Raw genomic sequence first — 24,807 nt, 5'->3', positions numbered from 1 at the left:
TAATTAATTCTCTCCTACATACAATCGACACACATCCATCGTATACGTATGTACTCCCTCATTTTCATCTCTCCATACGCACTCCATCGTTGAGAAATTCGGTGTATCAAATTCACCTAATTAATGATGTTTGAAATTTTAAATTTAACTATTACTTCCTATAGTTATTAATTAATGGGATAAATGACAAAAACACATCTAAGTCATTTTATTTTATTTTGAGTTTCATACCTAGACTATTGAGACTGTAAGTTTCATACCTTAATTATCACTTATTAGTTTGAGAAACACACCGTAGTCCGTAGTGGTGTGTTTAATACATTCTCACTTTTATTTGAAAAAATCTTGACACATGACATTCCACATAGATAAAATATGCCACCTTGACAAAAGTAACACTTACACCATGATGTGTGTAATACAAACTCTCTTTCATTTTAAAAAATTGTCACATCACACTCAGGTATGAAACTAAAAAGAAAAGATAGTAAATTTTAGATGTGTTTTTTTACACTTATCTCTTATTTAATAGTATAAAGGTTCATATCAAGAAAAAGTGATACTCACTTGATTTGTTAAAATGGTTAAGAAAGATGAAACATTTATTTTTAGTATAGGGGTCAAGTAAAATGAAATGAAGAGAATACAAAATCAAATATAAAATATAAATATTAAAGCTAAAAAGAGTTCAACATCTATATATATATATATATATATATATATCAAAATCAACATCTATTTTTTTTATATATATATAAAACAATTAATGATATATAAACAACGTAATTTTTCACGAGAGGCTGAATGAATCCCCTTAACTCTTCTACATACCTCTTCACCCCTAATATACTTATGCTATATAAGATTGAAATAAGTTAATAAATAGAGAAGTTTTTCAGGTGGTAAATATATAAGATTGGATAAGATCTTGTCCCCTTGGAACTTTATGTCTAATTAGCTCCGTTGCCTTCATGATTCTACTACAGAAAAACGACGAACAATGCCACTCTTCTGCCCTTTTTGATTTATTCGCATTCTTATTTTTATATTTTACACAACCATAAGTCTAAAATCCGTAAAAAATTTGTTCCAATAAACTTGAATCTTCTTAAAGAGAGCGAAATATTTAAAATATTTTTATGGGAAAAAGGTCTGAAATATATCCAAATATTGATCGAAATTGTTGTAACAATACCGAACTTTGGAAATGACCTTTTACCCCTGCACTATTTAATAGTGTATTTTAAAGGTATATATATATGTGCCGACATCATCAATATTGCATCATTATAAATAGTAATGTGTCCACATGGGCACACACACACACACACATATATATATATCTTTAAAATACACTATTAAATAGTGCAGGGGTAAAAGATTCTCCATAAATTTGGTATCTTAACAGCAATTTCGGCCAAATTTGATGTATTTTTCAGACCTTTTTCCCTATTTTTATTTTTCTTCATCCTTTTTTTAAACTATAATTGTAATTCCATAAATAACCTACACAACTATACTAATGTTTAAGAATAGGAAAAAAAACTCTAATACTGGTTAACGTGCCAGGAGAACTTTGTGAATGACGTAAATAACAGTCTTCTAATCAAGAAGAGTCTTCTTGATTAGTGATCTCAACAAATTATCGAACACTAAACATTCTTCCCCAATTATTATATATGTAATCCTCAATTTTGAGGACAATTTCACTGTTCAAAGGATTAACTCGAGATAAATTCACATATGGTCCCCCTTGACCAGTAGTATTCACTAATATATCGTTAAAGTTGTTATTATTATTTTTGTCAAAGTTGTTGAATTTTATCCACTACCACAATAATTAAAACCACCAAACTTTATCGAGCATATAACAGTACGTACAGATACGAAATTCATCTCTGTCATATTAAAATATAATAATAATAATAATACAGTGTATATGTCTCATTCTTCGATAACGCTTCCTATGAAAAAAAATTATACTCAAAAATCGAATTTTAAATCTCTAATTTAATAAAATTCATACTCTAAATTTGAATTCAAAACCTCTAATTTAATAACAAACAGCCGCATATTTTTAGTGATGCACGGGATCTTTTCGATTGATACACGTTGATAAATTATCGTAATAAATTGGTAGAACAACTACTGTAATTTTGAGGGGATCCAATGAGTAAAAACAAAAGAATCGACAGAAGAAAAGTTAGAAATGATGGTTAAATCTATTAATTGAATAATATATATTTTACCTACTGTGCCTGTACATGTCAGGAATCTCCCAACAAATACATAAAATTCATAAATACTTCTTGTTAGTATTGTACGTTCTTGTTTTGATACTTCTTACTTTGGCATTTGCCCTTGCCACTTCTTTAAATTTCTTCTTTTTCCTTATATTAGCAAGATGAGTCGAACTAAAGATACTACTAATTACTCTTAACTATGTTACTGTAAACTTGTAGGTTAATGACTAATATTTTACGATGTATTTTCATTATATTGATATATAAAAAGTTGAAATTTATAGTAATTTTTGTATAGTTTTTGAATATTTAATTTTTTTATTTAAATTATTGAAGCAATGCAATTTAATTTAACTTTGAAAATTAATCAAATTGACTTTCGAAAAGCGTAACATACAATTTAAAATGAAAAGTGCTAAATGGCTAGAAAATTTGGCCAGAAAATTAAAAAAACTATTAATATTTTTTTAATTTTAAAACAAACTGATCTTTTTCCCATTTTTTAGTTAAAAGGTACTCCCTTTGTTCCTAATTACTTGTCCACTTTTGAATTGACACACCTATTAAAAAAGCAATTATTGACATAGTGAGTTTATTATTTTACCTTATTAAAAATTTAAGATTTTCAAGAAATAGATTTATGTGATTGCATTGTAACTGATCTTGAGTGCGTAAGTATTCTTTGTACGCTGTCAGTATACTAAACTTGATACTTGTAGTTTGATAAACTGAGTGTATCACCAAACATATATACGATTCACAATGTGATTCAACAGTCGATATGGTATACAACTTATGTGACTTGTATACTCCTAGTTATACAACATATAACACTCTTACAGTGTATGAATAAATATTTTGTTCCACATAATGTTCATGAAATTATAATCACCATATAATTTATTTGAAAACCAAACAATGCGAAAGATTTCACTGGTTCTTTCCTCTTGGAATAACTATTTCATTTATGAACCTTTTAGAATACCATCTAAAACTTCTATTACTTCTTACAAGAATACATTAGAGTTTAGATGACATCAAATTATTAAACCCCAATAAAAATTATTACTTTTTCAAGGACTATATTTGCGCAATTCTTTAAATTAAGTAAATGATTACCTTTGACATTTGCATGAATCAACCAAAAATTTGTCAAAGGTTTTTTATTTTAGCCCACGACTTGGTCAGCCCGAAGGAGCCGATTTGGGTTTGTGTATTCTGGACTTTTTGGGCCGCCTAAAAGATTCTCGCGCTCTAACAAAAGGAAATAATGGCGGGAGAGAGCAAAATCTGTTCAAATTTTTGTTTTTTCCTAAAACACCGAATCCCTCAAACCCACGTAAGAATAAAAATCTAAACGCCGTCACTTTTTCAACTCAAAGTAAAATAGAGGAGTGTGTAACATTTAAATCCCTAAACTACCCCACACGCACTACACACACACTCATTGTACTGCTCGCACCACCACCACCCACCACTCCTCTCTCCATCCACTCTTCCATGGAGAACCAAGCAAAACGGAGCAAACAATCTTCGAGTTCCGGGAGGAGAAGCTTGAAGAGAAAGCTCGAAGGAGATTTTGAAGATGATCATAAAGTTTCTTCTCCGTTTTCTCATGATGATTATGATGCTCATCAAGATCTCGCTCCTGAGGTTCGGACGCAAGTGGAGATTCTCGAATCTACTTTCTCTTCGACGGAAGCAGATCGTGCCTCTGCCAAGCGTGCTATTCATGTTCTCTCTGAGCTAGCTAAGAACGGTAACTCAATATCTCGTTTCTAGCGGATCAGAAAATTTCATGTACATTTCTGTCTATCGGGAGTTAATTCAACTAATTTCCCAAGTTAAACTCTACTGGATTTATTCAACAATTTTTTTTTCTTAAAAAATACAAGTTAGATATCCAAAAACAGCACGATAAGTACTGTATTAGAACATTACAAATGTTAGTCAAAGTTCTTATAGAGTGCTGAATGTCCTGGGAAGTACATGCAGAGAGTTGAATTGGATTATATTCAATCAATTTGGGCCTGAAAGTTGGGTTTTGATATTTGAGGATTTTTGTGTTGCAGAGGAAATTGTGAATGTGGTTGTAGACTGTGGTGCTGTCCCAGCTCTGGTGAAGCATCTTCAAGTGCCATCCCTTGGGAGTGAAGGAGATGGTGGACAGATGCCGTATGAGCATGAGGTCGAGAAAGGAAGTGCTTTTACGCTTGGGCTTCTAGCCATAAAAGTTAGTATAAATCATATTTATTCTCTTAAGAGTTAAGCACATATGAGAAGGCAATTTTCGTTATTAGGGCAGATGATTCTTCGAATTACACCGTACTATCCACACTTTAGCATACACTGGAGCTTGCTTACACAATAGGACTACATGAACTTGCTTATACAATAGGAGCTATGTTTTGTTATTGATTGATTCCACGTTAATTGGTACTTTAATTTTATCTGTCTATTGCATGTACCATTTGTGCACTCTCTTGCCACTGTGAAGAAGATGAACAATTTTCGCTAATAAGGACTGTTACCAAAATGATTAAATACTAGTGTTTCCTACCAATTTTTTTGTCTCTCAACAGTAACTTCTAGTCTACCCTGTAAGGCCCTTCATTGGTTCATAATTTAGATGGAGGTGTTTTAAACTGTTTCTGTTTCTTGACAGCCGGAGCACCAGCAACTTATTGTTGATGCTGAAGCTCTACCTCATCTTGTAGATCTGTTGAAAAGGCATAAAACTGCACAAAATTCTCGTGCTGTCAATGGTGTTATCCGGAGAGCAGCTGATGCAATCACTAATCTTGCCCATGAAAATAGTAGCATCAAAACTCGTGTTAGGTTAGCTTATTTGTTCTCTAAAATTTTGGTCACTACAGCAAATCAAAAGAAAAACTTATATTCACACTTCATCTCTATTTTGTATGTGAAGGATTGAGGGAGGTATTCCTCCACTTGTTGAATTGCTTGAGTTTGTTGATGCAAAGGTGCAAAGAGCAGCTGCAGGAGCATTGCGAACTTTGGCATTTAAAAATGATGAGAACAAAAATCAGGCTAGTGGCTTTAATCTTTATTCTGATTTATAAAAAGTATCTCTGAATTTCTTGTGTTATCTGTTCTATTAGAATAATTTCTCTGATTTGATTTCAGATTGTTGAATGCAATGCACTCCCTACTCTTATTCTAATGCTACGGTCCGAAGATACTGCAATACACTATGAAGCGGTTAGGCATCATTCTGCAAGTTCATATTACTAGCTCTTTTTTTGTTTTTATATATAATTAGGTATAAAGTCACAGCCATGCTTCAAGTGGTAGACATAATAAAATTGTGGAATGTCAGGTTGGAGTCATTGGAAATTTGGTGCACTCGTCACCAAATATCAAAAAGGACGTTCTTCTTGCTGGAGCTTTACAACCTGTCATTGGGTTACTTAGGTAGTGTTGGATCTTATAATTTTTGAGTGGCTGGTCATGTACAACTTCTGTTCCATAGATGCTTATCATTTGCAGATTCCATCTAATGGACGTAGACATGCTACTATTTGGTTTGTTCTTTTCCTCTTGATGGCTTCTGAAATAAGCCCTTTTATATGACAGTTCCTCCTGTCCGGAAAGCCAAAGGGAAGCAGCTTTATTGCTTGGACAATTTGCAGCAACGGACTCAGACTGCAAGGTTGATGATGCTACTGTGCTCTATTAATGTCCTAAAGAGTAGTAAAATTATTGATTTATTGGCATTTAAAGCAACTTAATCTGATTTATGCTTGAATTTTTTTTTTCTGATGGTTTTGCAGATTCACATTGTGCAAAGAGGTGCTGTACCGCCACTGATTGAGATGCTTCAATCTCTGGATGCTCAACTTAGGGAAATGTCAGCCTTTGCCCTTGGAAGGTTGGCACAGGTGACTTGAAATCCTTACAGAGCTTCTTTAGGGTACTTTGTTTTCTTGTGGTTATCAAGTAATTCTTCTGTTCTGTTAGTCGTTGTCCCCTGGGCCACTATTTCTCTGAGTACTCTGTAAGTTTACCATTCAGATTTATTTTCTGGCATTACTTGTGTTGATAGTTGATGATCATGGACTTACCTTTCACGATTATTGAGGTTGTTTTCAAGTATGATATGTGCCTGTGACATCTTTGTCATGGTCTTACCCCCTTTTCCAATCAAACCTTATACCAAAGAATATTATTGTAGTATTGGTTCCAATTAGACCATGTTTTTCTAATTATTCTGCGAGCTTAGGATTCAAGAATTTACTTTCTTATTTACTTGTATGTCGGATGATTAATTGGCATGGCTTGTCCCTTGATGGAGTGGAATGATTACATAAGATTCATATGGGTTACCCCTTTAGGATTGAGGTTTTGTTGATCGATTGAAGTTTGACTTGTATACTTGGATGATAGATCTTGGATGGGAACTTGATTACTTGTTTTTAGTTTGTTTTCATGTATTAAAGATTATGGATTATCTTATATATTGACTTGCCCACTTTTTTAACATAACTTGTTACGTAGGAATAACATAAATGAATAAAACAAGGAATCATGCTTGTGAGTAGTGGTTCCTTTGCACCATTGTGCAGTTTCCATGAGTGGTTTCAATTCAAAATTGACTTGTTTTCCTGTCATGGTATACATGTATGGACAATTAACAGTTAAATTCACTATCTTGTTGTTACTCATCAAAAACAATAAATGCTGTCTTGCTGTTCAAGTGGACCTTATTTCATGTCGTGAAATATTGTCTGCACATGGATAGGGTTCCCTAAAGTAGTTTAAATTGTTGTTGCTTGGCATTTACACCTTTTCTATTCGGCAGTTACATTTTCTCATAATTTTCTTAAGTGATAATGCTAACGTTGTGATTATATCATAATAGTGCATGAAGGGTCAAAGCTTGGAGCTCTTTTTTTCCTCTTAATTATAGTGCAGTACGACTGGAAAGTTCCATCGCATTGGGTTGTTCTTTTCTTTCTTTCTCAGTCAATTAGCGACAACTCAGTCCAAAACTATTTAGGCTTTGCTATATGAATTTTTTCTATACTAGCTCATTACATTCCAATACTCAATAATCTACATGTTGAATATATAATTAAATAAATAGAAGTGGGGTCTCTGAAACAACTTAAGCTTTTGGATGAACTAGAAATACACTTCATGATATCAGGGCAGTACCTTGGGTTTGAGTCTCATCGCCACCCATTTAAAAAAAGAAGTATATTCACCTGCTTGACTCATGACAAAAGAATCATCCTTGCATGTACAGAGGCATGTTGAAGACATAATTAAGTACATAGAAATGTGCTCTATCTAACAGTTTAGGAGTTCATGTGATTTGAGAATTCTCTACATGCATTCTAGTTGATTGGATTCATTGGTTCCCTGATGTTCAGGACACACACAATCAGGCTGGTATTGCTCATTGCGGTGGTCTAGTCCCATTATTGAAGCTTCTTGATTCAAAAAATGGATCGTTGCAACATAATGCTGCATTTGCTCTTTATGGGCTTGCTGATAACGAGGTGTAACAACTTATCCAAACAATGTTATTATAACCAGATTTTGTACTTTTAAATTTGTAACGACGTGTTACATCTCATCTGATTCGGGTGCAACTTTTCGCTATAGGATAATGTTACAGATCTTGTAAAGGTTGGAGGTGTTCAAAAGCTTCAGGATGGAGAATTTATTGTCCAAGTATTATTCTTTTTTTCTTCCCGTGATCGTTATTTTGTGCCAAATATTACTTAAAGGAGAAATAATTTCATAGAATTATGATGCTTTTCTCATTATTCTTAAGTCTTTGTCATGACCCTTGATATTGTTCACTCATTTTTCAGCCAACTAGAGATTGTGTTGCGAAGACATTGAAAAGATTGGAAGAGAAGATTCATGGACGGGTGAGTTTCTATTTGTTGCAAGGAATTTGTTGATGCATACTTTATTTGTTGGCAGTGAAGCACATGATGCAATGAGTACATTTCTTTTGCTAACGAATGCCAAGTTAATTTTGTTTTTTCTAGCTATGAAATGTGGTGTATCCCCCATTGTCCAGTTCCTTCTTGTCCCTTTAATATGGTAAATTTCTTTGTTAAGTCTTATAGGTTACTGATGGTTATATCTCAAACCTTTTTGCCCTCTTTTGAAGGTATTAGGCCATTTGTTGTATTTGATGCGTGTTGGGGAAAAGGTTATTCAAAGACGAGTTGCTCTGGTGCTTGCCCATCTTTGTTCACCAGATGACCAAAAGATGATATTTATCGATAATGGTGGTATGTGATTTGTACCTATACTCAGACTCAGCTTTTCTCGGTGTGCTGGTTAGGCTGTGACAGTTTATCCACTATGTGGACTATGTTCTTGTAGGATTGGAATTGCTTTTAGAGCTTCTAGTATCAACAAACTTGAAGCACCAAAGAGATGGTTCTGTAGCTTTATGCAAGTTGGCTAACAAAGCCAGCTCACTTTCACCCGTTGATGCAGCTCCTCCATCTCCTACACCTCAGGTTTGCTCCGCAGTTTAATGCTCATACTCTGGCAAAATTTTTGTTCAGGTTTTTGGTTCTTAAGTTCTAACATGAGTAATACTAGTCTCTTAGTCACTAATGGGTTTTTATTTAGTTTTTCACTGTTACATGGTGCTTCTCATATCAAGTTAACACTAAGCTATGTGCGTATTATCATCAAGCATTTCGAAGATGCACACTGAACCGTCTGATGTTCAAATTTAATCATTGATTGTGATAATTTGTGAAGCTTTTACCATTTACTTTATAAACAATGTCAAATCAAGTTTTGCTAGTGTTACCTCAAGACTTGAAAGTTATAATGTAGCTGTCCTGCAAATTTAATACAATGTCTACTTTACCAACCATTTGAATTACTCCATAAAAACTCTGGTCGTACAGTTTCTTCCCATATTGTGGTTCAGTTTGCTTCTCACATTGTGACCCTTCTTGTGTTATATGCTGCTGTTTTTACCAACTTTATTATGAGAAAACATCTATTTAGAGTATGATATGCCTTTTATTTGTTCTTGGCATCTGTTATGCTGATGAGGGGTAGAAGACCTTAGAACCCTCTCTTGATATGCTAAATTTGCTTCACTGAGCGTTATTTTTTTGGTTCTGGGAGGGTGTGTATACCAAGACTTGGTATTCCTGTCGATCTCTTATTCAGGTCTATATCATCGTCAATTGTTCTATGGTCTTAGTAATACAAAACAGTTGAGTTCTGAAAACTTCACTCACTGACCCTTAATTGCTGGCATGCTTGGTGTATCCTGAGAATCAATTAGGCAATATGAGGGCTTTTCTTATCCCTACATTTTGAGGATTTAGATTATGGGAGTAACTCGTCTTCACTTTGGTGATCATTTGAGGAGGGTTTACATGTTGACAGATTCCATAGGCTGTTTTTGCCACAGTTTACTTGATGTTCACTTTCTTTACCAATTAATAATGTTGTCTGAGCTTTCCATGTTTGTTAGTTTGTATGTCCGCTTTCTGTCTCTTCTTTCTCAATTGACTTATAGGTTGTTCATAACCATTCATGGTGCAGTAATTAGACAATGTATTTGATCATATATTACATCTCTTTTCCTTATTTTCTCCTTGTGCATTTCTTTTTGCAGGTCTATTTGGGTGAGCAGTACGTAAATAATTCTACGCTATCTGATGTGACATTTTTAGTTGAAGGTAGCAGTAGTTTTGTGATTCAAATATTGTCATCTTCTTTATATCATGGTGTATCTTAATGATTTTTTGGTCCTTCACCAGGCAAACGGTTTTATGCCCACAGAATTTGTTTACTTGCTTCTTCTGATGCATTTCGAGCAATGTTTGATGGTGGCTACAGGGTAAGTAGCATAGTTGGCATAAAGATTTAGTGCTTTTACTTTTAGATTTATTGGTTTCTAAATTGATCATTAGCAACACAAGAGGAAAGCTGTTTTTGCTCCTGAAATTTGTCTTCTACTGATTACCTTACCCTTTTGACAAATTTAGATCGACTATCAGACAGTCTTGCAAAATTGCTAAAAGGCAAACATCTTCATTTGAAATGTTACAAGCATATGTGTCATGTGACATGGCTGAATGCACAAATATGGAGTACAAAACTCTGATGATCTGTTATCTATTTATTGCAGGAGAGAGACGCCAAAGATATAGAGATTCCCAACATTCCATGGAATGTTTTTGAGTTGATGATGAGGTGCACTGCTGTTTAATCTCTGTCACATGTGGGATACAAATCAATCTAGCAATATTGAAGAGAGGAATGTTTATTGTTTGCAGGTACATATACACGGGATCTGTTGATGTTAATATGGATGTTGCACAGGATCTTCTAAGGGCTGCTGATCAATATCTTCTCGAGGGCCTTAAGCGTCTGTGCGAGTATGCAATTGCCCAGGTGAGTGCTGGGGACCTTTCTGTCTTAGAGGAGGATTTATGTCGGGTTTCTCCTGATAGTTTCTTATCTTTGGTAGGATATCTCAGTGGAAAATGTCTCTCTGATGTTTGAGTTATCAGAGGCTTTCAATGCATTGTCATTAAGAAATGCTTGCATTGTCTTCACATTGGAGAAGTTCGACAAATTAAGTGTCATGCCATGGTATGTCCAGATTTCTACCCTTTTGCTTCATCATTTCTTGGAAGAAAAAAAGACACGCTAAACAAACATGTAATTGTGTATTAACACACTGTAATCTTGTTACATGTAGGTATTCACAATTGATTCAACGTATATTACCTGAGACACGTGCGTACTTTGTTAGGGCGCTGACCAGGCCAATTCAAGCTGACCTCTGATGTAGAGATTTTGGTTCATTTTTATTCTTTGATTAAATGTAGAATATGATGTAAATTGTACAGGAAGTGGGTTTTATTCCACTCGTTCGTCTCTAACTGCAAGAGTTATGTGTAACTTCTCATCACTTGCAATTCCATATTTGTTGTGACGTTTAATGTAGCGTATGAAGTCCAGTTGCGACGCCAGCCATGCTTCTAAATCTCTACAACAAGCTTACAAATAAATTGCCGGTTTTATGATGTAATTTATCCACAATATTATTGGGATCTCATCTATACTATTTTTCTTAGTTGAGGGTCTATTAGAAATAGTTTCTACCTTCACGTAGGGGTGAGGTGTGCTTACACTCAACTCTCTCTAGACTTTACTTTGTGGGATATGGGAATACACCATCCAACTTTCACCCTTTAGATAATCCCTATCTATTTGCTAGATGTAAATGTCCTTGACAACTTGGTTCATCACGTTCTATTTTGAGACAGCATAATCAAGTCGAGTATAACATACATACATTAATTAGATTATGATATGTAGAATTGGTTTCCCTGTATAATTTCGGAATTCATATGATACACCATTAATGAGTTGAGTTAGGTTTAAATTTTTTATTTCTTTACATGATGAGACCCATTTAAATTCTTGATTCAGAATTTTTTTCGTTGCTTGTTCTTTTTAGGACAATTCTTTAGTGAATGATCACTTTTTGTTTCTTGTGCAATTTACCCGGGGCGATAAATTACGTTATTCCTCATTGCTGGCATGTGAGATATGAATTGATATTCTCATGGCTTGTATGATCCTTAGACCAATTCTAATTTTATGATCAGTTACGTTTAAAAATTTAGCGAGGCTCAACGTTCATTTAATCATTTATTTTTTTTACTATCTACATATGAGCCAATAAATAAGGACTGAAAAAACCTTCTATCATAAATGAGGCCTTATTAACTTATTGATTAAACGAGAGAGATTACGAAAACTTATATGAGTTTAACATACGTTTGGGAAATTAGTTGAAAGTGTCTGCAAAAAACAGTACTTAATTAAGAATCAAATTGTGTATATGATGTAAATGAAATTTTTCTTAAATATAGGTGGTTGCAATCTCAACATCCTGGCATAAAGGAGCCGACCAAAATTTGGTATGGAAATTGGACCTCTATTCAGTTGCCAGGCCCAGACCAATAGAGAAGTGAACTGAATCTCCACCGAAAATGGGCCAAGTCCAAGGAGTGATGGCCTAATGGCCATTTTTTTTAAGGGTAAATTACATAAATCACATACTTTTAAGGTAAAATTACAATCTATCCCTTAAAAATTTATAATTACAGAAATCCCTCAAATTGATACAATAATATAAGTGTTGATACATTAATCTGATGCGCGAGATACATTAATCGTTAAGTAAGATACATTACATTTTATACATGATACACTAATCTGATATACATTTTATACATGATACACCAATTTGATACGCGAGATACAATAATATAAGTGCTGATACATTAATTTGATGCGCGAGATACACTAATCTGATGCGCGAGATACATTAATCTGATGCGCGAAAATGAGGGATTTTGAAAATTTGTAAAACTTATAGGGGATAATGGTAATAAGTAAACTAAAAAGTGGGATTTCTGTAATTTATTCTTTTTTTTTGGGTTAACTGTGAAAGATTACGTTAGACAATCAATATTTACACTTAAAAGAGCACTCATAGGATCCGAATCAGAACTAGAGTGTTAATCATCTCCAACATAATCAGTAAAAACCAATTAGTTACAAATTTTTGAATTATATAACTATATTTCCTAGAGCCTTTTACTAGTTCTATCCTTTCTATAATCTCCTTTGTTAATCTGTGTAACAACTAATTCTGTATTTACATTTAATCAATTTAAGTGTTTTCAGTTTCTTGTCTTCCCCAAAATTGTAGTTGCCAGTTCCTTTATGGATTGTCGTCAATTTCTCTTTTTTATCCATATTGAACATGGATAACACCTTCTTTCTCTGAACTCACCATTGTGACTGTTGTTATCCACATACATTTTTTTAAAAATAAATAGATGCAGCTAGGACTCCTCATTCACACAAACAACACATTTGTTCATTCTCTCCTTTATCAATAGTTATCTTGATTTGCCAGCCAGAGTAGAAATCTTTGTCTAGATAGTAAAATAGAGCTCAACATATCAATGTCCTTTACTCTCTCCAAGTTGATTTAATAAAAAGAGCACTAATTTTTCTATAACCATAGATAGTTTAATTTTAAAACTCTTATTTGGCCTTAGCAACTATGACACAAATATAATGACATGTTTAAGATAATAGATTTCAAAAGATCTTCTTTTCTTCACGAATTTAGTAACCAATAAAATAGTTTCACATAAAATGAAACATATCAAATAATAATATACAAATAATACACATATTAATAATATTTATTTAATTTAAATCATTCTTAAATCAGATATAACTCCACAATTGGCAGGCATGAAACACTTACAAAAAATGAATATTTTTAATATGCATCCAAATGATATTCATGAATCAAAAAGCCCAGAAGATGAAATTCTTGCCTTCCACACCACTAAAAGTGAAAAAACACTATGGAAGAAAAGAATTACTCTATCCTTTTTTGTTAAAACTATAAAGTACTCCTAGTATAAAATACACTCAAACCATAGTAAATAAAAACTAAACAATGGCTTCTCTGCGTTTTCCATTCTTGTTTTCTCAGCCCCACAAGACTCCGTCTTCAGCCACTTCAGATGCTCCATCTCGATCCTTCTCCACCGTCGCTGTCGCCCTCGCGTCCGGCGGTTCAGCCCTCGCTGCCGCCGGAGCGATCATTGCCATAACTCAAAGCCCCAAAAATCCGTTTCTGGAAAATGCGATGAATTTCCTACTTTCCAATTTCTCACCTAACAAAAATCATTCATCCCCTTTGTGGGGTTCTGTTTCTCTAGCAGATAACTCAGCTCCGGTCACTGAATCCAGGGCCGGAATGGCATTTCCGTCAATTCTGAAAGATACTCAGCGACTCCTTGGAATTGGGCTGCGTAAAAAGGCGGTTTTTGGATTGAAAAACATTGATGTCTATGCTTATGGTACCAAATTGTCACTGCAATTTACTTTATTGTTTTTGCTCTTTATCGATTTATGTTTCTGTCTCTTCTGCAAATGTTGTTATACTGTAGTTGAGGTTCTTAATTTTTGTGATCCTTGTGTGGAGCACAAATACCCAAATATATAAAATGAATCCCAATTCTATGGCAATAGGAAGTTATGGAGGACATGTTGTCTCACTTATCCTTCCATACTACTCCCTCCGTCCCTTTTTAGTTGTCCACTTTAGAAATGACACACAGATTAAGGCAACAATGATTAGCACAGTGAAGTTACAATTTTACCCTTATGACAACTTTTCACTTCAAAATTACAACCACTTATTTGAATTAAAGTGAAATAAATTGAAGGGAAACAACATACACTTTTACAATTTTCAAGAAGTGTAAATAAGGGTATAATAGGAAAAAATTTGTTGTCCTTTCTTGATTTGTCAAAATGGACAACTAAATAGGGACAACCAAAAAAGGAAATATGGACAAGTAAATAGGGACGGAGGGAGTAGTAATTGTAGCATTACATTTTTTTTCCAGATTTTATTCCTTTTTTATTTTCAAGATGTATTTTGTCGTGGCTTCTTCACTTCTGTTATTCTTTTCCCGAGCTGCTTTTTTATGTTTTTTCTTGATCTAAGGGCATATGGAAAACAATCTCTCTATTTTCCAAGCTAGGGGTAAGGTCTGAGTACACACTACACTCCCAGTCAGAACTCAATTCATGCTTTACCATTTATAGCAGTTCATGTGGGATCGTGGGCTTATCAATTGTTAACAGCTTGTGTAGGCTTATCGACTCATGCTTACTGTACATGTTACTTGGATTAAGTTTTTGAAGCAACATAATACAGTTTCTTGCACTGTCAGTACCAGTGGTGGAACCAGGAAGTTATACAAGGGATTCAAAAAAATAATAGGATTCAAAAGTAATTGTGTAACCCCTTTGCCACTTTACTAGAATTTTGCCTTCTATCTAGGGGATTCAATAGCATCAAGGGGTTTCAATAGTGAAATAATACGAATATAGAATTCATTTTTGCTCTATTTGTTCAATGTAGAATTTTTAACGAGGGGAAGTCAATTGAATCTCCTTTCTACAACTTAGCTCCGTCCCTGGTCAGTGCATAAAAATTAAGCCTGTGGTGGTATCATATTTGAGAATCTCATCGCCGTCTCTATTGGACCTTCCTTTATATGATCAGGGGGGATATGCATTATAACACTCTTTGTCTCCTTTTGTAAGTTTGAATCTGCATTTCAAAGTAAAAGTGATGTTTACTTTAAATATGGGCTTTATCTAATGTAATATCAATATGGCATTCTCTAGGTGTGTATGCTGATGATGTTGATGTAAAGAAGTGTCTGGCTGAGAAGCATGGACGGCACTCTGTTTCTGAACTGCAGCAAAAGGAAGAGTTGAGAAATCATCTCATGGAAAACGATATACGCATGACTATTAGGCTTCAAATAGTCTATGGCAGACTAAGCATTAATTCTGTGCGCAGTGCTTTCGAAGAATCTGTTGGCAGCAGATTACATAAGTTTGGGGGATATGATAACAAGGAATTGCTCCAAAGGTAATTCCTTAGCCTCATATTATTCATATCTTAGTCAACCTTTTTTGGAATAATTACCATATCACCACAGGGAACAAAGCCTGCCAAAGCTGGATGAAGCACTTCATTTGTTTGCACTCTAAATTATTATGTTTTATATGTATTCTGGAACCTTACTCAAGTTGCCTTTCAAATATGATGCCTTGCGATATCATAGTGTTTAACATTATTGCTGGACTCTTTTGCCCAACTGTGATCAATTATCTCTCAGCTACTACGTCACATCTTTTCTTGAATAGAGTTATTGAGCTGCGAACAGGTTAACCCACAAGATTGTTTTTGGAAACGGAAACTTAATTGTTTCTCAATCCTTAAACTATTATTGCCTCCTTCCAATCTATATATATATATATAAAGGAGAATGTTAGACATCCTGATGTGGCATGCTTCTAAGGGATAGAAAGCTATTTATCTTTTTTTTTGTGGTTTTTTTGGCCATTTTTCAAATTTTAAAATACAAAAAATTCACCTAAATATTAAAGATAGTCACATTTAATTCTTTCTTTATCAATAGTCCTATTTAATCTATTTTATCATTAAATGCTATTATTTTCTTTTCCTTAATATTTCTCATTTTCTTCTTTTTAGTATTTTAATTTCTTCCCTAATGATATTTATATCATTTCTTTAAATCACCTTTTCCCCCTTTTAGTTCCTTTTTACTTCTTTTTTTAATTTATCCAATTCAAGAAACTTATATTTCTATAAAATATGAAGTCTTTTTTTTTTTTTAAAAAAAATTACGATTTTGTTCCCTAAATCTCATCATTTATGACATCTATAACATTTCCTTAAGTCACTTCTCTTCCTTTCCTTGTTCTTTTTTTACTTTTTTATTTATTTATTCAATTCAAGAAATTTATATCTCTATTTAGTATAAAGGTATTTCTTTTATCTTTTTTATTTATTTTTTTCCTTCTTTATTTACTTTTAAAGTTTCACCTCCATAACTTATATCTATTAAACTTCTATTCTTAATAATATAATTAATTTCATGACTTTTAAGTTTTCATATTCATAACCCCCAACTATTAAATTATAAAATTTAAGATACGTTATGATATTTCTCCGTTTTTGTCAATATAAATTCACAAGTTTTTTGTTTCGTGAAATTTCTACTCAAGATTATTTTTTATATTTCATTGTTCTTTGTAGTATTATTCTATTATCAAATCCATGTGTTAACTTGACACGATGAAGAAGACTCTTGAATGTTGATTAATTTGACAAAAAAGGTGTCGGCCAAGAGCTCAAAAAAGTGGGCACTTATTTTGTATTCTTATTTTTATCTATTTTCTTATGATAAGATTCTAAGGAAGATGTGTTTATGTTTGTGTTTTCTCCATGTAACTTCTTTAGTTTGAATTTTTATAATTTTTCATAATTGCAAGTCTGTATTTTTGTTTAGATGCAAATTAGTTATTGTAACTTTGTGTGTAATAATATTAACTACTGACCAATGTTCAACAATATTATTGTACAAAAACTATTTAAGTTTTTTTTTAAAATTCCTCTATTTTGTCCATATAAAATCATTATTTTTATTTCATGAAACTCCTACTCAAGATTATCCTTTTTATTTCATATTTGAAGTCATGTTTTCCATGTTTTGTTATTGTAGTAAAGGTAGACTCAATAAAGAGGACACTTAGATATTGATCAGTTAGTAAGAGGGAGTGTTGACAAGAGCTCAAAAATTGTGCATTGATTCATTAATATTTTTTCTAAAATCTATTTTCTTATGATTAAGGTCCTAATGAAGGAATGTGCATTGTGTTCTTTCTATGTAATTACTTAGTTTGGAAGGTAAGAGCATTTTGTTTGTACTTCGTTAGACGAAAATTAATTACCGTAACTTTGTCTTATGCTAATTATTATAAAGGTTCAAACACTATTATTGATAGATTAGAGAATTTGACTATATATCAAATATTGAAATACGGCTTTTTTATGATATTTTTTTACAGTACAAAGAACCATTTATGTTTCTTATGATTAAGATCCTAAGGAAGATGTGTTTTTGTTACTATAAAAAGTTACTATTAAGTAGGATAGAGGAAGGAAAAGAGAAAAAGAAGACAAAATTAATAAAATAGAAAACAAATAGTACAATAAAGGATAGAGGCAAAATTAAAAATATGAATATTTATTTAGACAATGATGAAAAATAAGAGGAAAAATAACAATAATGAATGAATAAAATTGACACCTCTCTTTGGCCAAGAATATTGTTATTATTATAATAATAATAAAAAGAATTGTGTTAATTACTATTTCTGCATTCATTTTTATTCTTTATTGTAAAAATCTGAATGTCTATAAATAAAGACATTGTAAGACTCTTCTGAAATGATCACATTAGAGTTTGAAAAATTGTGCATGAATTTCATATTTTCTTCTTCCTTTTCTTAATAATTAAGATCATAAGAATGGTGTTGCATTATTTATTTATTTATATTCTCTCCATAATTTTTTTTGTTTTATATTTTATACGAATTTTTTATTATCGCAAGTTTATAATTATTTTTGGTCCAAAGTAACAACTTGTGACTTTGTTGGAAGTCATATAATTACTGACCAAACATTTCTCTTTATGAAATCACTTATACGTCTGGATATATATTATATTTATGCACATATTATAAATATTTCTTCTATCTATATTATATTTTCATAAGTTCCCTAGTTCTTATATAACCAAAAATGTCTTTTGCAACTGTAGGTTCACTTCCCAGTTTAAAGATGAAATTAAATTACCTCGGGGATCTATCATTGAACTCTCCAGAGATCATGACTACATACTCCACACAACAAGTAAGATGATTTATTTCTGTTGACAGTATTTTGGAAATGAACAGCTCAAAGTTGTCTTTTTTCCACTTTTTCTACAATGTTGATACTTCGATCTGATATGAATCTTTTGAAGTGAAGACTCTCAATCTCTCAGTGTATACGCCTACGAGACGTGCATGTGTGTCTGTGTGTTTTGAGAAAAAATAAAATGTTATAGCTATCACTTGCTCAAATTATTGAAGAGCTATTGAATGGATACATAAAACATTAATTTCTTTTAGTCATTTCCCTAATAAGGTTGGCTTTCGAAGCAGTATGTTAGAGGCTACAATAAAGAGTAATTACTTCAAGTGAGCGCTATACAAGAACAATACCATAAATATCCTAATTGCACTGTCAGTTGGCACATTTTATACCCTTACATTTCCTTTGTGGGAATTGGCTAAACATTTTCCTGAATTTGGTTACAGAAGTCATGCTGGAAATTATGCTTGTGTAGTATTACACCAATCAACCATCCCTATTCTCTTTTATACAGATATAGATTTTCTGGTCTTTACCAGCTTCACTGTCTATAAAACCAAAAAAATAAAATAAAAATTGTTATATGTTAGCTGTTGAAAATATTCTTCGCCAAGATACTAGTGATGATTTTTATTATCACCCTGTTAGCTCTTGAAAATATGCTTCCACAAAATACTGGTGATGATTTTTATTACCAATGGCTGATACACCTGTCACAGTGACTAATAAATAAGTTAAAGACATTCCATATTAAAAAAAAGACTTAAGTTAAACAGCATCGAAGTATTGGTTGAGATTTGTTCTACATGCATTTTAGGTAAGAAACTGATGAGCTAGTTAATTTCCCGTCAGTTCCATAGACCATAGAAGAATAACTAAAATATTTGTTGGTTTTCTTTAAATTCGCAATATATTAGTTTCTGATCTTTTTTCTTTCTAGTTGTTTGCTTAAAATTTGCTCTAGCATCAATCACTTAGATGAAGCTTAGGTTCTGTTTATTTTTCTTTTGTAGTTGATGGAAAGGAAGTGGGAAGTATACAAAGCAAACTCTTATGCAGATCAATCCTAGACCTATATATTGGTGATGAGTCATTTGATCACAAAGCCAACGAAGATGTCGAGTCGAACTTGGCTTCTCTACTTCACTAGTAGCTACTTCTTTAGCATAAAGAGAATTTTATCAACACGAGGAATTGAGTTGTGGTGATATTGGCTAGTTTCAACTGTTGCCCCCCCTTAGAAGTTCTACATAACTCATGTTAGGTTCTATTGGTTGGATGATTCTCTTTAAATAGTTGAAGTAGAGATTTAATCTCTTGCAAACTGAACTTAGATCTATGTTTTATATGCTGATGAGTGGTTTTCTCTACTCCTGTAATATTTTGCTTTGAAATTTTTATAGCATAATTGGCATGGTCACCAAATTTGTTTTATTTACCTCATTGAAATGCATCTTGGAGTGTTGGTTGGATGATTCTCTTTAAATAGTTGAAGTAGAGATTTAATCTCTTGCGAACTGAACTTAGATCTATGTTTTTTATGCTGATGAGTGGTTTTCTCTACTCCTGTAATATTTGGCTTTGAAATTTTTATAGCATAATTGGCTTGGTCACCAAATTTGTTTTATTTACCTCATTGAAATGTATCTTGGAGTGTTTACTACTAAGGTTGGAGAGCAACTTAGATAACCTTAGTAGTGTTTACTGCTAAGGTTTCTTATTATCATCTTCTTGTTGTTTACATTTGTTGCTAGTGTCTCTTTTTCACTGTTTATCCAGCCATGGTCTTTCGGAAACAACTTCTCTACCTTCTCAAAGGTAAGGTCTGTGTACACTCTACCACTCTACCCTCCTCCCAAGACCCCACTTGTGGGATTACACTGGGTTTTTTTTTTTTTTTTTTTACTACTAAGGTTATTTTGCCTGAAGTTAGCACGATGCAGATACAATTTTGCCCAAAGAAATTCTTTGGAGAGACAGATTTTTTTCTTTCTTAATTGAAGTTATATCCAGTCACACTGAAATAAGTATTACACTTAAGCATAGCTTTCTTAGAGCATGCAACACATTCTACTCATACAATTAGCTCAATTCATGCACAAATTGTGAGTGCTACTGGACTCCCAGATCAGCCTTGGCTCTTTATTCACTCAAACATCATGGTGCATTCAGCAGCAGAAGTCTGCTGAACAGTTATATACTGATAGTTCATGCAAAAGTGCTGCTACAACATCCCTTGAGTTCTAAGTAGCTCCTTCTGAATTTCCAGAACACCTACTGTTTTTCTGTTTTGGAGGTCAAGTCATGATCTTCACAAAGGAAGCCGTGTTTCTCTTCTCGATGATGGTTGTTTTTTATTTATTCAGCACAACCGTGATTGGCGGCACAGTGTACAATGTTGGTGATTCCGGTAGTTGGAATGGAGACAATGTTGACTTCCCTTATGTGGGCTTCTAGTAGAACTTTCCAGGTTGGTGACACTCTTGGTTAGTCCAACTAGTCGATCAACTGGGATCTAGTATGAGAAAGTCAAATGCTTCACAATTCGAACAGTGTATATAATAAATTAGTAATTGGCTAACGTTATGTGAAGTTGTCTCCCTTGTTGGAAAAATACTACAATATTGATACTGTACAAAAAATACAAAATAACTACACTGGAGCTTGCTTATACAATAGGAGCTATTTTTTGTTATTGACTACATGAACTTGCTTATACAATAGGAGCTATGTTTTGTTATTGAATGCATTCCACGTTAATTGGTACTTTAATATTCTCTGTATATTGCATGTACCATTTGGTCTATTTGTGCACTTACTTGCCACTGTGAAGAAGATGAACAATTTCATTAATAAGGACTGTTACCAAAATGATTGGATACTAGTGTTTCCTACCAATTCTGTCTCTCAACAGGAACTTCAAGTCTATCCTGTAAGGCCCTTAGTCATTTATGGGTTTTTATTTAATTTTCACTGTTACATTTGGTGCTTCTCGCATCGAGTTAGTACTAAGCTATGTTCGTATGATCATCAAGCATTTTGAAGATGTACGGTGAACTGTCTGATGTTCAAATTTAATCATTGATTGTGATGATTTATGAAGCTTTTACCATTTACTTTATAAACATATGTCAAACCAAGTTTTGCTAGTGTTACTCTAGAGTCAAGACTTGAAAGTTATAATGTAGCTGTTATGCAAATTTTATACAATGTCTACTTTACCAACCATTTGAATTACTGCATAAAAACTCTGGTCGTGCAGTTTCTTCCCATCTTGTGGTTCAGTTTGCTTCTCACGTTGTGACAGCTTCTTGTGTTATATGCTGCTGTTTATACCACATCTATAATGAGAAAAGCATCTATTTAGAGTATGATATGCCTTTTATTTGTTCTTGGATGGTATCTGTTATGCTGATGAGGGATAGAAGACCTTCGAACCCTCACTTGATATGCTAAATTTGCTTCACTGAGCGATATTTTTTTGGTTCTGGGAGGGTGTGTATACCAAGACTTGGTCTTCCTGTCGATCTCTTATTCAGGTCTATAACCTTGTCAATCTTTTATGGTCTTAGTAATACAAAACAGTTGAGTTCTGAAAACTCCACTCACTGACCTTTAATTGCTGGCATGATTGGTGTATTCTGAGAATCAATTAGGCAATATGACGGCTTTGCTTATCCCTACATTTAAGGATTTAGATTTTGGTAGTAACTCGTCTTCACTTTGGTGAGTGTTCGAGGAGGGTTTGCATGTTGACAGATTCCATAGGCTGTTTTCGCCACAGTTTACTTGATGTTCATTTTCTTCACCAATCAATAATGTTGTCTGCTTTTCATGTTTTTTAGTTTGTATGTCCGCTTTCTGTCTTTTCTTTCTCAATTGACTTAGAGGTTGTTCATGACCATTCATGGTGCAGTAATTAGACAATGTATTTGATCCTATATTACATCTCTTTTCCTTATTTTCTCCTAGTGCATTTCTTTATGCAGGTCTATTTGGGTGAGCAGTATGTAAATAATTCTACGCTATCTGATGTGACATTTTTAGTTGAAGGTAGCAGCAGTTTTGTGATTCAAATATTGTCATCTTCTTCATATCATGGTGTAGCTTAATGATTTTTTGGTCCTTCACCAGGCAAAGGGTTTTATGCCCACATAATTTGCTTACTTTCTTCTTCTGATGCATTTCGAGTAATGTTTGATGGTGGCTACAGGGTAAGTAGAATAGTTGGCATAAAGATTTATTGCTTTTACTTTTAGGTTTGTTGGTTTCTAAATTGATCATTAGCAACACAAGAGGAAAGCTGTTTTTGCTCCCAAAATTTGTCTTCTACTGCTTACCTTTCCCTTTTGATAAATTTAGATCGACTATCAAATGGTCTTTGCAAAATTGCTAAAAGGCAAACATCTTTATTTGAAATGTTGCAAGTGTGACGTGGCTGAATGCACAAATATGGAGTACAAAACTCTGATGATCTGTTATCTATTTATTGCAGGAGAGAGACGCCAAAGATATAGAGATTCCCAACATTCCATGGGATATTTTTGAGTTGATGATGAGGTGCACTGCTGTTTAATCTCTGTCACATCTGGGATACAAATCAATCTAGCAATATTGAAGAGAGGAATGTTTATTGTTTGCAGGTACATATACACGGGATCTGTTGATGTTAATATGGATGTTGCACAGGATCTTCTAAGGGCTGCTGATCAATATCTTCTCGAGGGCCTTAAGCGTCTGTGCGAGTATGCAATTGCCCAGGTGAGTGCTGGGGACCTTTCTGTCTTAGAGGAGGATTTATGTCGGGTTTCTCCTGATAGTTTCTTATCTTTGGTAGGATATCTCAATGGAAAATGTCTCTCTGATGTTTGAGTTATCAGAGGCTTTCAATGCATTGTCATTAAGAAATGCTTGCATTGTCTTCACATTGGAGAAGTTCGACAAATCAAGTGTCATGCCATGGTATGTCCAGATTCCTACCCTTTTGCTTCATCATTTCTTGGAAGAAAAAAAGACACGCTAAACAAACATGTAATTGTGTATTAACACACTGTAATCTTGTTACATGTAGGTATTCACAATTGATTCAACGTATATTACCTGAGACACGTGCGTACTTTGTTAGGGCGCTGACCAGGCCAATTCAAGCTGACCTCTGATGTAGAGATTTTGGTTCATTTTTATTCTTTGATTAAATGTAGAATATGATGTAAATTGTACAGGAAGTGGGTTTTATTCCATATTTGTTGTGACGTTTAATGTAGCGTATGAAGTCCAGTTGCGACGCCAGCCATGCTTCTAAATCTCTTTCACAACAACCTTACAGATAAATTGCGGATTTTATGATGTAATTTTTCCACAATATTATTGAGATTTCATCTGTACTGTTGAGGACCTATCATAAATAGTCTCTTCCTTCAAGGTAGGGGTGAGGTGTGCTTACACTTAACTTATCTCTAGACTTTACTTTGTGGGATTACATGTTTGTATTATTATTACGGAAAAGGGTCAAAATTGCCCCCGAACTATATGAAATAGATCATTTATACCCTTTGTTACATTTTGGGATCAAAAATGTCCCTGCTGTTATCCTAAGAGACCACAAATACCCTCAAGAGTTAACACCACAAATTTTTGTTGACGTGGCAAGCCACGTGGGACTAATCCTTCCACCTAAGCATTGCCAACTAGGATTCACTACAAAAGAACTAGACCTTTAGCGGCAACAACAGTCGCCACAAAAGCCCAGAAAATCGTCACTAAAAGTTTTTAACATTAAATTCTAATTTTGTGTTTTTTTCTTCATTGTTTTTAAACAACCAAATATGATATCGATTAAGTAGGAGTTTGAAGACACTATATGTTTTATTTTTATGTCATATGTAAATGTATAAAATGTACAATGATGCACTCTATATATATATATATATATATATATAGTAGGAGATTTGGATCGAGAAGTAATTTTGATCATTTTTCGTAATAATATTGGATGTTTTTAATATGGATATTGCAAGTTATTTATTTTAGAAAATTTGGTCGCGATCGAAAATTAATTATCATATTTTTTTTTGAAAAAATAGATTTTACTAGCGAATGGTTGTTGGAGCCTTAGTCGCCACTAAAAATCACTCATAACCTTTAGTGGCAATATTTTGGGATTTTGTGGCGACTTTGTCGCCACTA

General features: G+C 33.4%; 2 protein-coding genes and 1 long non-coding RNA gene across 6 annotated transcripts; 2 read left to right on the top strand and 1 right to left on the bottom strand.

Annotated features, from left to right (window-relative positions):
- Nucleotides 1–3,697: 3,697 nt before the first annotated feature.
- Nucleotides 3,698–23,853, top strand: LOC125872271 (ARM REPEAT PROTEIN INTERACTING WITH ABF2-like). 4 transcript variants are annotated; one of them, XR_007447120.1, is made up of 19 exons: nt 3,698–4,002; nt 4,316–4,476; nt 4,909–5,081; nt 5,173–5,293; nt 5,391–5,465; nt 5,584–5,678; nt 5,841–5,916; nt 6,038–6,145; nt 7,640–7,768; nt 7,875–7,943; nt 8,087–8,146; nt 8,395–8,518; nt 8,613–8,752; nt 9,880–9,943; nt 10,025–10,104; nt 10,396–10,460; nt 10,544–10,661; nt 10,748–10,862; nt 23,693–23,834. XR_007447120.1 is itself a non-coding variant. In XM_049552985.1 (19 exons), the coding sequence occupies exons 1-19, from the start codon at nt 3,744–3,746 to the stop codon at nt 23,778–23,780; spliced, it is 2,130 nt and encodes a 709-aa protein (XP_049408942.1). In that variant the 5' UTR covers nt 3,699–3,743; the 3' UTR covers nt 23,781–23,853. The 4 variants fall into 4 exon arrangements, 2 of the variants coding, with proteins under 2 accessions (XP_049408942.1, XP_049408941.1); XR_007447119.1 differs by lacking the exon at nt 23,693–23,834 and adding an exon at nt 10,972–11,145; XM_049552985.1 differs by having other exon boundaries at nt 3,699–4,002; nt 10,738–10,862; nt 23,693–23,853.
- On the top strand, nt 13,730–20,032 carry LOC125872272 (fatty-acid-binding protein 1). Its single transcript, XM_049552986.1, has 4 exons — nt 13,730–14,173; nt 15,516–15,765; nt 18,527–18,618; nt 19,635–20,032. The coding sequence occupies exons 1-4, from the start codon at nt 13,768–13,770 to the stop codon at nt 19,769–19,771; spliced, it is 885 nt and encodes a 294-aa protein (XP_049408943.1). The 5' UTR covers nt 13,730–13,767; the 3' UTR covers nt 19,772–20,032.
- On the bottom strand, nt 19,676–21,094 carry LOC125872273 (uncharacterized). Its single transcript, XR_007447121.1, has 2 exons — nt 20,254–21,094; nt 19,676–20,060 (listed from the first exon to the last, which is right to left on the bottom strand). It is a non-coding gene; the product is annotated as an uncharacterized LOC125872273 (long non-coding RNA).
- Nucleotides 23,854–24,807: the final 954 nt, after the last annotated feature.

Source organism: Solanum stenotomum, chromosome 8 (genome assembly GCF_019186545.1).
Source record: "Solanum stenotomum isolate F172 chromosome 8, ASM1918654v1, whole genome shotgun sequence".
In the NCBI taxonomy this organism is placed as follows: domain Eukaryota; kingdom Viridiplantae; phylum Streptophyta; class Magnoliopsida; order Solanales; family Solanaceae; genus Solanum; species Solanum stenotomum.
The sequence above is the reverse complement of the archived record's forward strand: the minus strand, read 5'-3'. Positions and strand labels throughout refer to the sequence as shown.

What these genes read in the sequence shown, in the direction of transcription:
- LOC125872271 (XM_049552985.1), top strand. Translation starts at nt 3,744, where the DNA reads ATGGAGAACCAAGCAAAACGGAGCAAACAATCTTCGAGTTCCGGGAGG. An exon ending in ATGATGAGAACAAAAATCAG is followed by an intron (nt 5,294 to 5,390) that starts GCTAGTGGCTTT and finishes ATTTGATTTCAG; the next exon opens with ATTGTTGAATGCAATGCACT. An exon ending in ATGGAGAATTTATTGTCCAA is followed by an intron (nt 7,944 to 8,086) that starts GTATTATTCTTT and finishes CTCATTTTTCAG; the next exon opens with CCAACTAGAGATTGTGTTGC.
- LOC125872272 (XM_049552986.1), top strand. Translation starts at nt 13,768, where the DNA reads ATGGCTTCTCTGCGTTTTCCATTCTTGTTTTCTCAGCCCCACAAGACT. An exon ending in CATTGATGTCTATGCTTATG is followed by an intron (nt 14,174 to 15,515) that starts GTACCAAATTGT and finishes GGCATTCTCTAG; the next exon opens with GTGTGTATGCTGATGATGTT. An exon ending in CTACATACTCCACACAACAA is followed by an intron (nt 18,619 to 19,634) that starts GTAAGATGATTT and finishes TTTCTTTTGTAG; the next exon opens with TTGATGGAAAGGAAGTGGGA.